The sequence below is a fragment of the Amblyomma americanum genome, chromosome 1 (assembly GCF_052857255.1).
Source record: "Amblyomma americanum isolate KBUSLIRL-KWMA chromosome 1, ASM5285725v1, whole genome shotgun sequence".
Lineage (NCBI taxonomy): Eukaryota > Metazoa > Arthropoda > Arachnida > Ixodida > Ixodidae > Amblyomma > Amblyomma americanum.
Window position 1 is genome coordinate 253,172,200 of NC_135497.1, and position 17,095 is coordinate 253,189,294.

At 45.5% G+C, this 17,095-nt stretch overlaps 1 protein-coding gene across 10 annotated transcripts in view; it reads left to right on the top strand.

Moving 5' to 3' along the window:
- Positions 1-17,095, top strand: part of LOC144114939 (uncharacterized) — a 145,920-nt gene that overhangs the window by 92,755 nt on the left and 36,070 nt on the right. For all 10 annotated transcript variants that reach the window (XM_077648972.1, XM_077648976.1, XM_077648970.1 and 7 more), the window contains 2 exons: positions 5,071-5,256; positions 13,180-13,403. In XM_077648972.1, coding sequence (XP_077505098.1) covers positions 5,071-5,256; positions 13,180-13,403 — 410 coding nt within the window. The remainder of the gene's footprint in view (positions 1-5,070; positions 5,257-13,179; positions 13,404-17,095) is intronic.

A 17,095-nucleotide genomic window follows, 5' to 3' on the forward strand; every position in this document is an offset into this window, starting at 1 on the left:
AGAATGTCATCGGGTACCTTATTTCTCTCCGAATAAAATGGTACCAAAGTTATTCTTGTGAGACAAAATGAAGTTATCAAAATCCTGCGTAAGGCTGAGGAGATCGACCAAAAGTATGAAACTGAGAAAAATGCATTTGAAGTTTGACCATATGTTATAAGATGAATGGTCGGTAGCTTCACTGTGATATTTCCCACCAAAAATGACACGTTCTTCCCATTTCCAAAACATTCTTCGGATTCTAAATATGTCAACTAAGACCGAAGATATCACAGACAAACTGATGTCTGGATAGCATATGCTAGTAGGAATTCAGCAAAATTTGTGGACTTGAAATATAACCAAGACAGTGGCAATACTTTATTACTGTCTTGCCAGTTATAGCATGAGGGCTGCAAAAGCTTGGTAACTGAACAGTTCTCGTCCATGACGGTGATTTGCACCTGTTCCGAGCTGTATTCTGGAGTGTTTCTTGTTGGTAGTCTACACCTGTCCGGGGCTATAGTTTGGATACCTGTTTCCTTTGTGCTTCCTAGAGAGCCTTTTTTTGTCTGCATTATTGCTTAAAAAAGCTGTCGTTGACTTGTTCAGCCTTCCTTGGTCATTTTCAAGGCTGCGCCGAAGGAGGTTGCAGCCTGGAGTGTAGCCGAGGCCCAAAGCCACGCTCTCATTGGTTTTCCTCCTGCCTTGATTAAATACTGCAACAGCTTCAGCAACTGCTCTAGTCACGCTGAGTAAAGATGCATGATTATTTTTGGATCCTTGTGTCTTGCCATCGGCACACCTCTCCAGCAAGGCATCATCGCTAAGTCGAGCAAACACTGGCTCCAGTGCTATGCGAACAGAGTCTGGCAAAACGTCTTTGTGAGCAGGAGCCTCTTCACCATTAGCAATACCACGATTGTATTTGCACCATGAGCTTCGGCCATCTGGACACAAGCTATGGTCGGGGGTACTGTCTATCGAGGACGTGTCGAAGCGTGGCTTGGACTGCCTTCTTCATTTCTGGCACATCATGCGTATGGCTACGAAGGGCGTACCCATAGTAGTTCGTGATTTTTTAAATTTTTTCTTGGGTCAGCTTCCCTCTGCCCCCGAGTGCTTCGCCCTGTGCCTTTTTCCTGTCGACTAAGCTTCGTAGTGCAGTGCCCATGCGCTTGTGCACATGGTTAAGGCAGTCCTTTTTTCAATGGGGACAAACCCATACACGTTTTCTTCCTTCAAGGCATGGAATGTGCAGCTGTCTCCGTCACAAAGCACTGTTGTGTAGCGCAGCCCATGTTTGGAGAGTGAGCGCTTAAGCATCATAAGGGCTGCCTCCACTTCCATTCGCCCTGCATTGCAGTCAATGTTCTTTTGGCACTCGTGCTCCGAGACCCAGTCTTCATATCCTTCATCGGAAGGTTTGGGACCGATGGCGCAACCGAGACAGAAGTTAGATAGAACGACGTGGTCAATCACCAAACCGGTGTACATTTCAATGATGCAGCCCACTCCAATATGTGATGACCGCCCTCTGGTCATCCACGTGCCATCAAAGATAACGTCAATGTTTCTTGGCTTCAGCGAAAGGTCTTTGTAAACATCCTTGATAATACTCACACTAGCAGCTTCAGAGGCTGCTGCAGTGCCCTCACAGACCTCGACCACTTTTCTTAGATGAGTTAGAAAAGTTTTGTGGTGGAGACCTCTGTGTGAAAGGTTCATTCCAGCACAAAAATCTGAGAGGGCTGTGACTCCTTTTCTGATGCTCTCGATGCTTTTCAAGGCCCTGATATTCACCTCAAAAGGTGTGATCTTAGCAGGTCCTTCAGTTCTCGGTGACGAAAAACGCGCCACACGATAGTCGCACACCGAGCACGTCACCTCCAGTTTCACTGCTAGTCCAAACTGCTTGTCGGACTTGTTCAAATCGAGCATAGCCAGCCCGCACTTGCCACACTTCACCGCCGCAAAAAGGTCCTTCAGCACTGCCATGTCCACCACGATAAAGTTCGTGCCCGATTCTGCCTCCGAGTGCACCAGGTCCACTTCAAGAAGATCGAATTTCCGCTGTGTTGCCGACTTTGCATCCATGCCGCGCTTTATCATATCTGCGTGTTCCGTACGCGCGGCGATCTCCTCCGCCGTGTAATACTTCGTGTCGTGTCTACAAGAACTGCTGGGTCCGGGATCAGATTCTGGAGCAAGTTGGCCAAGCGTTGGGGAGGGCGACGCTAGCTGAGGCTCCGAACAATCCTCACCCGGCATGATCGAACGTCGGACAGGCGATGAGGCAGGCGACGCTCGTTGTGGCTGTGAACAATCCTCATTCGGCACAGTCAAACGTCGAGCAGGCGATAAGGCAGGCGACGCTCGCTGTGGCTGCGAACTCTCGTCCGGCACGGTCGAACGTCCCGACGTCGACCCGCGCTTCGTGTTGGGCGGGCGACGCTTTACCCTCCCGTACGCAGTACGCGTCGTCGTCTTCAAACGTGCGTCTCCCGGCATCAGTTACTTTGTACTGACAAAGTAGGCAACGTAAGAAAGAAGAAACCGCAAAAAAGGCCACGAGAAACTTTGCTAAGCGAGCACTGCGCAAAAAAAAAAAAAGAAAAAAATGGCGCGCCAGTCCCGTCAGCCAATGGTAGGCCTCGGACGGGAGGCTCGCCTCGCCCGCGCGCCCTCCAGCCAATTAGCGGCCCAGAAAGGGCCTTCACAAAACCGGCTAGGGCGGTCGTTCTCCTTGACCGACGCCATTTTGAGATGACGCAAAACGCGCACAAAGAAACAAGCTTCAAAACGAGCCCAAGATGGCACCGATCGGCCGGATGGCTCGCCCGCGGCACGCGCGGGAAGTTTGAACAAATTTCGCCTGTTTCGGGGCACTTCGTTGCTCCCGTTATGTTTTGAAAGTCGATTTTACCGTATTTCCCTATCGAATTCAGCGTTAATATTTTCAGGGCAGGTGCTTGAAGGTACAAACATTTCGAAAATGGATTTTTCTCAAAACCGACTTTTTGGCCAATTTTGGTCATTCTAAGACCCGCGTCCCCCCCTTAACTCCGCAAGATTTTTTTCATTTGGAGATTCTAGTGTTTTGTGTTCCAACGGCCCACAATGTCAACACCGGCTTTTTTGCGACTCGAGCTCCTTAAAATTAATCTCACAGTTAACATATGACGTGACCTGGCTGGGGCTGGAGTTGGAGCTCTGAGCTGTGGTAATGGGTACTAATGAAGAAAATGTGGGGTCAAAAATTTTCATGTGTGTTTATTTACAGCACAAGTGCATTAATACAGTAGACTCTCAACTATGCAAACTTGTATAAACTGCACTATTTTTTTAATATGAATTGTTTTGAAAAGATCTTGTTTGACCGGTATATTTTGAAAGCAGATTAAGGCCACCTAATTCGAATCGTGGCTTCACCTAATTGAAACCTTCACCTTCCTATTTGCCTTGCTCCAACGGGCCCCAATGTGTGGAAGAGTGGGGCCCAAGGTTGGTTACATCTTGTTTGTGATGCGTCAACTGAGAGGTCGGCCCCCTCTTTATTTCAAACTGGTCAACTCTGGTAGGGCTTCAGAGAAGGGCCCTGTTAAGGCACTGCCAGTGCAGCAAGTAATCATTAAAATATCTCTCATCAAGTCAGCATTGCCTACAAAACCATGTAGTTTCATTTCCTGAGCTTTGTAGCCTGTGGCAACAAGAGGACTTTGCTACATGTCAGCCAGATGAGTCCAGCGGGGCGCAGTTTTGGATACTGATTGGCACGTCTTTTCTTTTTAGAAAGTATTTCACTTTTACCGTGCCTTCAAATATTCCCCTCACAACTGTCTGCGTGGTTCTTGCAATGCACTGACACTACGCGCATAGCATTAGCTGTTTGCATGGTGAATTCTCCTCACATGTACGGTGCCACTTGTGAGGAGGCTACCACGTTGCATCAGCACTATCACATAGCATCACAAGAGACCACAGAAGCCCCTACTGTTTTGGAGCAGTTCTGCGCACTGTGATGCAGGACAAATTTTGGCAGGTTGTTGAGGCAGTTCGAAGAACTAAATTTTCTCTAGTCCTTGGCAGACGGAATTGACAAGGTTTTACTTGTATTGGGAAACCAACTCATCATTGATAACTTTTATTCTAGTCGCGCAGCTATTTGGAGACTGCTGTTCAGTGAACAGGTCAATGCCTTTCACCCATATTTCAAGTTGTGCTAATTCTTATACAGTGTAATCCACTTATGATACCAGACATAATGGTATATCGCTTGTAAAGGTCAAATTTTTTTAGATTTATCAATTCTCCCATTGCCCCTATGTAAAAATTAACCATTTATATTGATAAAATTATCAGAAAAATAGCTGATACGATACAATTCTGGCTTCGTGGAAGGTATTTTCCACCAAAGTTTATCTGAAAGCTTGGTGAAAAAAAAAATTTTTAAACAAATGATGTGAAAACGCCAAAAACAGACCGGCGTGGTGACATCCATGAGGGATGTTGCATTACAGCCTTAAGAACCAAGCGCTATCTTCGTCGCAATCTCTGGAGGAAGGAGGGATGAGCTTGCTTGGCTAACATCGTGCAACGCTTTCTTATAAAAACGTAGTTTCCACCATTTCCGCCTGTTCTCACGTTATTGAACTGGTTAGTTAAATGATGGCGACAAGTGCAAGGAGATATCTGAATCCACCCTACTTTTGTCATTAAAAATTTACTTTTTTTCTAAGCGTTGCCTTTTCTTAGCGCGTTCATTAGTTTTGAATTGTCCGCGACGCAGACCTCTGCAGCGTGCCAAGGGGCTGTGCACAGATAACAACCCAGGGTGTTTATCTTTTCATGGGCGCTCCTGTGGGAGTGGATGCTGATAGCTAGTGTGCACCATATTCATGCTTCTAGGTTACATGTAAGCTTGTCAAATCTCCTTCAAGTTGACATATCCAGGATCGACTGTACATCCTTTGGGTCATTTTTGTACTGCTCAAAGGAACTTTCTCAGCTTTTATATAAAGAGTTTTTAGAGTCTGCATTAGTTAACTAATATATTGATTTTAATTTGCTGTGTGTGAAAACCTTTTGCAGGGAGAAGACAGCGGAGACATGAAGCTGGACTTCACATTTGACTCTGAATTGGCCCAGTTTGGCGATGAAAAGCAAGCTAAGCACATGGCAATTGCTCGTTCGCTCTCCAGTGAAATTACATCTGCCAATTCTCCAATTTCACCTTCCACAGATGAGCTGAACCTGAAAATTGCATCTGTGAAAAAGGTATCCACTTTCAACATATGCCTTTTGCTGTAACCCGGGATAGTTCAAGCTGCTAGTGTTATATCCATATAGGTCTCCTTCCATTACTGTTTCGGGATGCGAGAACTAATTCGGGGAATTCCCCATTGGAGCTTGCCAGGGCACTTTTCATTTTGAAAGTGCAGCGCCTTTTCACTGCTGAAGAGAAATTCACGCCATGAACTGAATCAGTGGTTAGGATTGTGGACGGCTTGAGATAACGCCATATCATGGATTTATGGCGGTGGATTCGAGTTTATGGTCTACACGTAGACAGGACAAGCGGCTTTTTTTTCTTGCGCTGGGCAAGCAATTTTGAAATAGACCCTGGTGCCTGACAATGCAGTGATGTTATCTTTTTTTCAAGCAAAAGTGCATGAGAATGAGCATAAATTTCAGAAACAATTTGTCGAGCCACAATTCGGGTGGGTGGGTTGTGGCTGACAGTGCATTAAGAGGACTGTCTTGCTGATGCAGTGTAGCTTTGATGAGATTGAGGATATGCCAAACATACCAGATGCACTCGTATCCACCCGTGTCATACTCTTCCCCTGTCTGTGATCGATGTGCGCATAACTGTTGGGCATGCTCTCAGTGCAATCGACATGAGAGTGACTGGAGTGTTTTCCAGAAGTGTGCAAGCAGTGCATCCCTCTTCATCATAAAATTTTCCTTGCACCTTATTCAATTATTCTATTGACAGAAACTGAACTGTTCGATCAATTTTTTTTTTACATTTGTCTGTTCAGGGTACATTTGACACAAGCCCGGAATTTTATTCTGTCCTTGCAGTTCACAAATTTGAGGTTCGTTTTTGCAGGCAATTTTCACTTGCTTTTATTATTTAATGAAGGTCATTTGTGACAATATATTTCATTTACACGATTGTAGGTCGACCTCCCCCATATCGCATGTTTGGGGAAAAAGGGGGAGGGAGGGCATGCTGGTTGCCATATTCTAAAATGAAAGTGTGTTAGTCGCTGGACTAACTGTGCACACTTTTGCTATCGTCCTCACTAGTTCTGCCGTCATCCTCCAGCTCAATCCCCCACTTCGCGTACAACCACAGCAGGTTGGCAGTTCGCATACAACCGCTCCATTACACCGTGTGGAACAGCTGCACCTGCATCACCCACTCCGAAACTTTAGAACTTTCGACCCGACGCACAGTTGTTAATTTCTTCAGTGTAAAGAATGACAGCTGTCTTGAATGCAGCCATGAACGAGCGCAGTACTGGCCCTGGAGCGCAAGTGACGATAGATGGAGCACTACATTAAAAACTGGTAAAACATGGCCGGCAGACAAGTCAAATGCGTCGAACAGAAACAAAGAGAAACTGTGCGTAAGCGGCATCTGCTCTTCCATCAACTATAGACATTCCCGTGAATGAAAAGTGTGTAGTTAAAAGCGAGAATGCAAATGAAAAATTCTTACGAAAAAGTGCACAGAATAGCCGAATGCTACTGGGTACAATGGTAGAGCAAACATGAAATTGCAACCATGCTGAAGCATCCTTGATGTCTAGTTTGTCTCGCCTTAATGGTGCCATGCAAGTGGACCCCCCCCCACTGCCGATTTTCTAATTTAATAAAAAAATGCGTAGACTTATAATTGTGTGATGCAGTAATACCCATCAATGGTTATAAATTTATTATCCTGAGGTGATACAGTCTTAGTTTGTGGTGCTCTTTGGCCTCAGAAGCCCTTGTGCCAATTAATTCCATTAATTATCAGTGGGACATTGGGGATTCATTGCAGTCTTATCAGTGGTTTAAGTCCCCTCTGAACTTCGATGAGGTCCTTGGTCAATGTGGCAAAGGGAGAATATCGTGTGCATTCAGGTCGTGTTTGCCGCTGTTGCATTTGGTAGAGTGGTTTTAGTAGCTATAAAAAACGTTAGCTCATGGTAAAGTTTGTTCAGATGATTCCAAAGTCTATCCTCCAGGGTTGTGAATGTGGGCATCTGCCCATGCCAGGAATGTTGGAGGTACGTAGCGGGCTACTCAAGATATAATTAAGACCAAAGAGCTCTTGCCCAGAATCCACAGCATGTTTCCATAAGGATCTAAATGTTACTCCTTGCACTTTGACCATGAGAGGGCCATGTTGCAATCCGACAGATTGCACTATGTGCATATGCATTTATTAAAAACATGAAGTGACACCTGCAAAGAAAGTAACATAATCATAGCTGCCAACCCTCCTTATTCGCCTGGGAGACTCCAGATTTTTTAGTGAACGGCCCGATTGTACGACCAGGTTCCTCTATCTCCCGAAAAGTCTTCTGCCCGCGCAAGAACTGTTTTTGCGAAACAGGTAACGCGGTATCGGCAGCCACCTCATAATCACCAGCATCACCATAAAGTGCAGCACTGGCATCATTGGCTAAGCAGTCAAATCCAAATCAAGCCAAGCCAAAGTAGCTGTGGCTGCTTGCATTTCATGCTTGCTGTTGGTGCTGCTTGTGTGTGTTTAGGGTTAGTTGGACGTCTGTGTGCGGTGCACAGTGTAAGTGAGAACTCGCATGCTCTTGATGCCATGGCCCTATCAAAGCCCAAGAAAAGATATTGGCGGAAGTTTTTGCGATCTTATAGTTCTGGATGTTTTTGTGCTACATCCCCCCTCCGCGGCTGGCAGGAATAAAAAATCTACTAATTTTGATCTCAGCAGGTTGGGAGGTATGCATATAGAAATAAGTGTTGTTTTTAATTGAAAACTGCGTGGAAAAGCTTTTCAGCAGTTCGGCATAATCCAGTCTGCAATGGCAATGCAATGATAGGAAGTGTACACACTTTGCTTCAGGGGCGTCCATTTTTTGCCGGTGAAGCTACCACATATTAATGGTTGCCTGTGTCAGGTTCACCACTGCTATCGTTGCAGTGCTTGTGGGGCTCTTGTTCTCTGCGATTGCAAAGCATGTTTAGAGGCAAAGATGAGTGAAACGCAAGGACACAGAGCACAGGGAAATCTTCCAAGGTTTGTTTACGTCTGACCATGACATTGTGACAGTCTGAAAAGCTGTTATTATGACTAATTTTAAAATAAATTGGAAACCGCTTTGTGGCAGTGGCGACTTTTCTTCGAGTTTGGTCACCATTTACTCAATACACATTGGAACTCACCAGCCGCCGCGGTGGCTGAGTGGTTATGGCGCTCGGCTGCTGGCCCGAAAGACGCGGGTTCGATCCCAGCTGCGGCGGTCGAATTTCGATAGTCGAAATTCTAGAGGCCCGTGTACTGTTCGATGTCAGTGCACATTATAGGAACCCCAGGTGGTCGAAATTTCCGGAGCCCTTCACTACGGCGTCCCTCATAGCCTGAGTCACTTTGGGACGTTAAATCCCTATAAACCAAATCAAACCAACATTGGAACTGACCCGCATGATACAGGTGTGTAAATCGTAAACACAAGCATTTTACACGAGGGTTATTAGTTTCATCATATGGCTTGTTGTGCCCATGTGCATATTGCTTTCTTTTGGAGGCAGAAGTTAAAGGTGCACTAGACAGGAATCTGAACCCGTCTTTTTATTGCGGGAACTTTATCTACATGTTCCGGGCATTTTCAGGAAGATACGTTAAGAAATAAAAAGAGTGTTCTAGACCCTTATCCCCCCTTAAATAGGATTAAACGTCCCGGCTCCAGCGTTTTTTCTTTAACTCAACGCGGTAGTCAGGCAGAGCCAAACAACGCGTGGAGTGCCTTTTCATTTAGTTTCTTAGTTTTCTGTGAATAAACAGCTTCAGTCGCAGACAATATAGCCGCAAAGCAGGCCCAAGGAAAGAAAAATAGATGTGGACTCATTGCTTTACGTATCACTCCGCCGATGGCAGAGCGGCAAGCCACCACGGGACTGGCTGAGGCGTTGGTTTACTCCTCCTACCTACTGCGTTTAGTTTTAAAAAAAGGCGGGAGCCGGGATGTTTTAATCAGATTTAATTGGGGCAATCGGCCGCCAGGACAATAGTTCGAAGTTTCCAAGAATGCCCAGCACGTGTAGGTAGAGTTCCCATGGTAAAAAGACTGAGTTCAGATTTCTATTTAGAGCACCTTTAAGGGGGGAGACGGCTCTTAGAAGCGGAAAAATCGCGAAAAAATCGATTTTTCAAAAATGTAATTTTCGAAATCTGCAGCTGTTTCTCTACCACCCTGTGAATTTTCTAATCTCTAGAGCCAATATTTGGGCTGTAAAAGGAGTATAAAACTTCGATCCGAGCTCGCTCGTGGCAAATTTTCGCGCAATAACGGGGCTTTTTCCGAGACATGCTATTATCGTTTCACTGCAGCGATCGCGGCCATCTTGGTCTCGTTTGGAAGAGCTGCTTTTCGTTTTAAATTTCGCGCAGTTCCTGCTTCTTTATGCTTATTGGATGAGGGAGAAAATGCCGCCAAAAAGCAGTCGCAACGTGCGATGCTATTCGCTAGTCGGTGCACGTGACTGAAAGCTGCTATCTGATTGGCTGAAGGGCCTCGTGTCGTCTGCTGGAAGCGTCTGTTGAGCCCATGCGGTAGCCATTTTGTCAAGGTGTGTTCGCTGGTGCTTCTCGCGACGATGTCAACGCCGGCGCCAAAGTTCAGCACGACGCACAGATATGGAAAAAAGAGGAAAAAATCGCTCATTAACAACCTCAAGAAGAGCACCACGGTCACCTCGAGCACCGCGGACACCACAGGCACCGTGGGTACGCCTCCGCCAGCGGATCGGGAGGTGCCGACCGAGCTAGGCCTAACGGCGCCGCCGGTCGCGGAAGCCTCATCGGGCAGCGGCCGTGTTCGTCGCGATACCCGAATGCTGCAACCTTCCGAGATAGAAGAAAGGGACAAAAAAGCCCAGGAGAAACTTCAGGAGATGGCATCAGCGGCAGCAACCGAGCGAAAGGCAGCATTCTTCGGTGCAATGGGAGACGCCGCAACTGCCCCACCCGGCGACACCTTCTCCATCGTCAGCTTGCGCTTGGTGAACGAGAATATCTTCAGCGCTCACTCAAAAAGCGCCATTTTAATAACTCTGGTCAGACAGACTACCTTCCAGGAGGTTATTAAGTGTCTGCTGATGCCAGTATATAAATAAATTTGAAGTACTTTGCCATAAACACCACTTCGTTTGTTTTTGCCGTTTTTCTCAAAATGGAAATTTTGGACACCTAGCATGTCCCAAACTAGCATATCTCAGCAGCTATGGCTGATAGAACCATAATTCTTTTTTTAGCAAGTAGCCATATGTGTAGTCTACACAATGTTGGGAGTAGAATTTGTAATTAAGGTTCAGAAATTTTTTAATTTGCTCTAGTTCTTGATTGCAAGTTAGGCACTATTTGTACCTTGAGTTTCAATGTCTTTAAAAACTACTTATGATAGTAAAATTAAAAAACTGTTTCCAACATTGTATTCATTTCTGTTTCTAGAACCCAACCAAGTGCAATTTATAAACTTCTTAATGTGTTTTTTCTCTTAATTGTTCTTATTAGTGAGAAGGGTGTAATTAAGTGTATCTCAATAACTAATGATCCTGTCATGAAACCAATGACATTTTTGGAATCAGCATGAAAAGCTAGTCATGGGTGTGCAATTTGATTAAATTTGGTGCAGAAACAAAATTTTTTTCTTTAAGAGTAGCCTCCCCCCTTAAGGGTTGTGGTTGTAGGGTGCGAATATTCGATAATTTCGAATATTCGGCAAAATAGTAAAGTATTCGTCGCAAGCGGAAAATGTTTCTGAAATGTTTGCTCTATGTGGTTTTGGATAAGCGTGGCCTGCTCCAGGATGGCAGTGTGGTGCACGTACAGCCAAAGCCCCGACATCTGCCAGCCATACGTGCCATGTGCCTGTGGGCTCACATGTATGCTGGAGCAGGTGTACATTTGCCAGGCTGTTCTTACTTCTGCTGGACGAATCTGAGCAGACTGCAGCAGCTGCAGCCACTCTTCACCGTGTGAAATTATCTAATGAAGTGCTACGGTGCGAGCACCAAGGGGAGCTATCCTTAGACACATGAAGTTGGGTGCCCCTTTCATATGCCTGACCCTGGGTGAGACAGCACGCATGCGTGTGGTGCATACACCCGGCAGGTGTCCGTGTAGTCTCCGGTCAAAAGCAACAGCTGTGCAACGACAAAGTTGCAATAACAGTAGTTGGAGGCCCCACAAATTAGTCTCACTACATGTGCGTTGGCACTGCGTGTAGGTCAGCATCCCTAATTTCTGACTGAGATTTTAACAAAGTGGACGCAGCTTCAGTTGAAAGTTGTTTTTTTCTTTCTTCAAGTAATGGCCTTGCGTGGTAGAAAAATATACGATTTTGAAAATGCTTATTGTGCCGTTCAACCTTTTTTTGTGTGCCACAAATATTTGAAATCTTAATTTTGAATTTGTTCAAAAAAAATTACTATTTGCTTCGAACCAAAGAACTACTTTTTGCACAACCCTAATTGTGGTTATAACTACAACAAAGAGTATACAGTAAAAGCTCATTAATTCGAACTCAAAGGGCACCAGAAAATTGTTTGAATTAAGCGAAGTTTGAATTATCGAATGGGCGCTGGAATGAGCGGTTATAGCGCTCCGCCGCGCGGGCAGAACCCGAAGCAGTCACATCTAGACTCGTTACCGCGAGCTACGAGCTAGGTACTACTACGCGTTTGGGGCGGTCATATTTTGAGAATTAAAATCATCCGGTCCTAATGGCAAATGAAGTAAATTGATCGGCCGTTATATGCCAGAAGCAAGTGCTGGAATGTATTTGCGTGAGCAGTGATCTTTAGTGCTGGCATATACGACTCTATTTATGCTGCAAAACGTGTATTTACAGGGAAGGGTTTGTAAAAATTAAAAGTAATCAGTGACGTGCATTTGTTTGCATTTTTGTTGAGACTCCACCAGCATCATCTGCAGCTTACCCAAGAGCATCAGCCCAACGTCAAGAGTTCTCATTGGCAGAGAAGTAGCGTGCTGCAACATTGAGCGCATACGCTACTTCACATGCACTTGAGGGTGGCATAGGCTCGTCGCTGCCGTCGGACTCATCACTGTCGGCTGTTCTCACTGCACGTGAGCCCTTTGGCGTCTGCTGACAGCATGCAGCCTCAATTATATCGGCACCACTCAAGGGCTCCAACGTCTCCACGCTGCTGTCCACGTAGGTCGCACTCGCGGCATTAACAAAAGCCGCCATTGTCCGAACCACCATACTACTTTGTTTACACCACAGCGCACTTGGCTTTTTTTTCTTTTCCATTGTTTGCTGAACAATGCTGAACAACGGCTACGAGCTGACAACAGACATGCTGCAAGACTTCTTGGGGAATGAGCATGCACCAGCGCACAGCACCAGCTCGGAGTCGTAAGACTCCGCAAATGACGAACGTAGAATAAATGCCGTTCATTCCCTGATTGGTGTGTTTACTAAAATTTTTTTTTTCACGCATTGCATGTATGGGCTGCACTCCGAAAATTCGCCCTTGAATCTGGAACAAAAAAGTGGCCCTTACATGCATTTATATGGTGTCTGCACTACCTTGTTCATTGATGTCTAAAGTTAGTAATGGAAATTGCTAGATATTCCAGTGTGGCTGTTCCATGCATTGTTCAGGCCTTTGTCACAATATTTGATAACCTGATGCACTGAAGGTCATGAAGTGCATTTTATAAAATTGGTAATTAAGGGGTGTCATGTTGTTGCACCATCTGTGTAACTGTAGGTGTTAGTGCTTTATATCGAAAGCTTGATGCAAGCCTTTTATATTTTAATTTGAGTCTTATTTGCCTGCCATATGATGAAGTGACTTCACCAACTATGACTACTGGTGATTACAGTTATCCATCCATCGATCCTGATGGCAGTAACGGTGTGAGCTTGGAAATGCTTCCTACCAGTGTGTCCTCTACAGAATTGTAACATCCTGCAGGTTTGGGAGAATGTGGGGCCCCTGCCAACAGTGCTGGAGCACGGTGCAGTCTCGGTTTCGGGGGACGACACTGGCAGTGCTGCAGTACAGGCCCCAAGCTTTGGCTCCTTTGGGGGCTCTGGATCATCTGACAATTCCTTTGCAACAAGTAGCACTGCAACTGAAGCCATGGCTCAGCAGGGTCAGGCTGAGCCAACCCAGGTCACCAGTGAGACCACATTTGGGTGAGCTTGGCAGCTCTGTGCGTATATACTTGCCGGTCATAGGCATAGACATATGCCCCCTTTCAGGCTAAAATATCGGGGGGGCATTTTTCAATTTCAACTGCTCTTTGCTGGAAAAATCGGCCTTAAAAATATCATTTTCGAGATCCCAACACCTTCCTGCAGCTGTTCAAATTTGGTTAAAAAATGCTGCCCAATTTGTGCATTATAGTCTAATTTGTGAATAATAGACATGATTTGGTGCATAGCTTTTCAAATTGTGGTCAAATCGCACCAAACTTTGACTGCCTGCCAGTTGAGAATTATGTGCTCGACTGGCATTATTCTGATCTCATTTGAAAGGTCGCAGTCCAGCCCTTAGAGTGGAAAGCAAAGAAACTAAATTATCCCCACCGCACGCTGCTTTATGTATTTCGAAGTATGTGACCAGAATGGTGACTTCAATTGCATGGCGGCACCAACTGCTTACAGGCTGCCACCAATTTGAGCTGGTCACCCTGTTCAGTCATTCGCAGACTGTGAAAAATTTTGTTTCATGTGTTGTTTTGCCTTAAAATGGCGAAAGGTAGAGGTAGAAAGCATGCCGGTGATGCTGCATTGCCACTGTTTGCTATCTGTCGGTGGCGAGGTGTTGACGCTCCGCAATTGCTTGTTAATGACTTATGCGGCAGCGTGTGTTGAGTGGTGGCGTGGAGAGAGAGCAAGCGACAGCTGCAAGGTAGCTCATGCCATGAATCCACATCGAAATCATGATGGCACACTTGAAAAAGAGGTGCTTGAGCAGATGTCGGGGATAAGCAGGACACCACGAATGCGAACTGTGACAAGGGCTTGGGAAAGCCTGTGCCCATGTACTTTGATGTGCTCCCTGCTCTCAGCATTGTTTGTTGCTATTGCACATAGATAGAAGGCTGCAGTCTAAGCTGCTTGGAGTCCATCGATAACATTGAAAAATGTGTTCTCGCTGAGGAAATGAAGATGAAACAAAAAATGCATGACTATTGTGCGCAGTATATTGTGTATTCATTGTCGTATGTGCAGTAAGTGGCTGCCAAAGAAATAAATTCTTCCATCTTAGTGTGTTTGTATATAAAATTTACCGCTGCTGTTATATTGAATTGTATGTTTTATCAAACTAATGGGCTTTTTTTGTTTTGCAAGTTTTCTACATTGCAGGTTCAACTTTACTTTCAATAACAAATTAAAAGCTTACAAGACAATTGAACCACCAACAGCAGAATGAGCTCTTAGCTGAGGGGACCTCAATACTAGCAGTGGGTAATCTCACTTCGAAGGCGTGAAAACTGCCCTTTAGAAGTATTAACTCTTTTCTTACCGCTAAAAAAATGGAACGATTTTGAGTGTTCCAAATTTAAATTTTTCCTCAAGAAGTGCTAAATGCACTGCGCATTGTAGTACATCAAGCTATAGGTTATTGATTACACTTCTGAATAATAAAAAAAAAACTCCGGAGTCATCTGTGCAAAACTTTTAAAAATATTGGGAGGAAATATGCTGGAACACAAAAAAAATCAAGCAAAAAAAATAATCCCTGCACTAAGCCAGAAACTGATAAAAAAAATTTAAATATACAAAACGTTGCACATGTTCTTAGCTACCATTCTTATGATTCTCAGCTGCGTATATAATACACTGCACTTTCTATAGCCTTTCAAGTTAGGCAATATAATATGACTGCTGTGTACCTCTAGGGAACGAAGTCGTGTGAGGACATGATGTGGAGGTAGATGTGCGATGCTGCACTTGACACTTGGTCCGAGTTCTATTTTCATTGTTTTTTATAGCAATGCTTGCAGTTCCTACTTATTCCTTTTTTTTTTTTGCTTCAGTTGGTAGTGAACAGTTTCTATGGGTGAAAAAAGGGCGTCGCCTTCTTTGGCGTCATCAGCAAAAATTGGCTGGTGCATTTGATAACATATCTTGGCAGGACATTGCAAAGACCTGAAGCACCAAATAAAACTACTCCATCATTTACAAATCAAATGCGCTGCATAAAACACAATGTGAATGGCAAAACTAAGCATATACAGTGGAACCTCGTTAATTCGAAGTCCGTCGGACCGCGAAAAATCAACGAATTAACCGGGTTTTCGAATTATCAAAAATGGACGAAAAACGAGAAATAAACGTACAAAACGTGGCTGTATCAATACTGCGCCTTTATTTCGCCTGAAAAACGGTCACTTGAAGTAGTCATCGATGCGCGACTGCTTGGCGCGGTAGTTAGCCGCACCGTAGGCTGCGTCCTCCAGTCTGCTTACAGTGCGCAGCAATTCGCTGTTACCGCCGCTACACTCCACAAAACTGTGCACAACGTTCAGCGACTCGACGACTGCAGCTAAAGCTGGTGCTCGGGCGGGCTCAACATCGCCTTCAACTTCGCTGGAAGGCCCGTTGTCACATATTTCTCCTTCCAAGTCGGCATACGACGTTTGGGCATCAAGTTCGGCGCTCAAATAGTCCGCAAAGGTCAATTCGTTGCTCCCGTCGCCGCTTTCTTCGTCGAAGTCGGTCATGCGCGCACACAATAACTCTCCTTCATCATCCAGTGTGCAGCTGGCATCAGATGCATCCTCGGGACTGACATCTTGTTGCTTGGAAAAACCGGCGTGCATAAAGCAACGCCTGATCATATCTCCCTCCACCTGCTTCCAGGCGTACACGATTAGGCAAATGGCACCCAGTAGGTCCACGGAATATTGCTTACTGTTGTCGTAGCACAACAAGATCCTTTTAAGTAAATGGCAGCGATAAATCTTCCTCGCTTGCAGAATAACGCCTTGGTCCATAGGCTGCGACAGAGCTGCAACATTCGGCGGCAGGAAGACAAGCCTAACTGCTGTCAAGTTCTGGATGTCGGCGTGGGCTGGGCAGTTGTCAACAACAAAAACAACTTTTCGTCCCGCGGCAGCAAACTTACGGTCAAGGTGCCTCACGTACTCCTCGAACAGCGCTGCCGTCATCCAAGCCTTTTTGTTGCTTCTGTACAGCACGTCATCTTTAGGAGGAAGTCGTGCGTTCTTGAAGCACCGAGGCTTCTCCACTTTTCCTATGATCAGCAGCGGCAGTTTGTGACTGCCGGACATATTCGCACCAAACAGAATGGTTATTCTGTCCTTGGGTTGTTTTTTTCCCGTGACTACCGCATTCTTTGGGGCAAACGTCTTCGTAGGCAGCATTTTGTAAAACAATGCGGCCTCGTCCATGTTGTAAACATCGTCCTCCGCGTACTGCTGAAGCAGGGGAGCCAATGTATGCCTTTTCCAATTCTCGACAACATTTGGGTCGACGCTCCCGCTTTCGCCGCACACTGTCACGAATTTGAGGTTATTGCGGTCTTTAAATCTGGACAACCAGCCGTTGCTGCACTTAAATGCTTCATGGCCCAGCCGCAGTGCAAGCTCATCGGCCTTTTCGCGCAGCAGCGTGCCGTTCACAGGCAGGTGTGCTGCATTTGCATGCTGAAGCCACTTTATCAAGGCGTCTTCAACGTCCGGATACGTAGGAAAACGAATCCTTGTCCGCTTCGTCGAATGCGTCTTCCCGTAGGCCTCGAGGATCTTCGTCTTATTTTTCAATATAGTCGAAAGGGTCGATAAAGGCACCTTGTGCTTTTCCGCCAACTGCGTTTTGGAGCTCGTCCATTTTTCAGCCTCCTCAATTAGGCACAC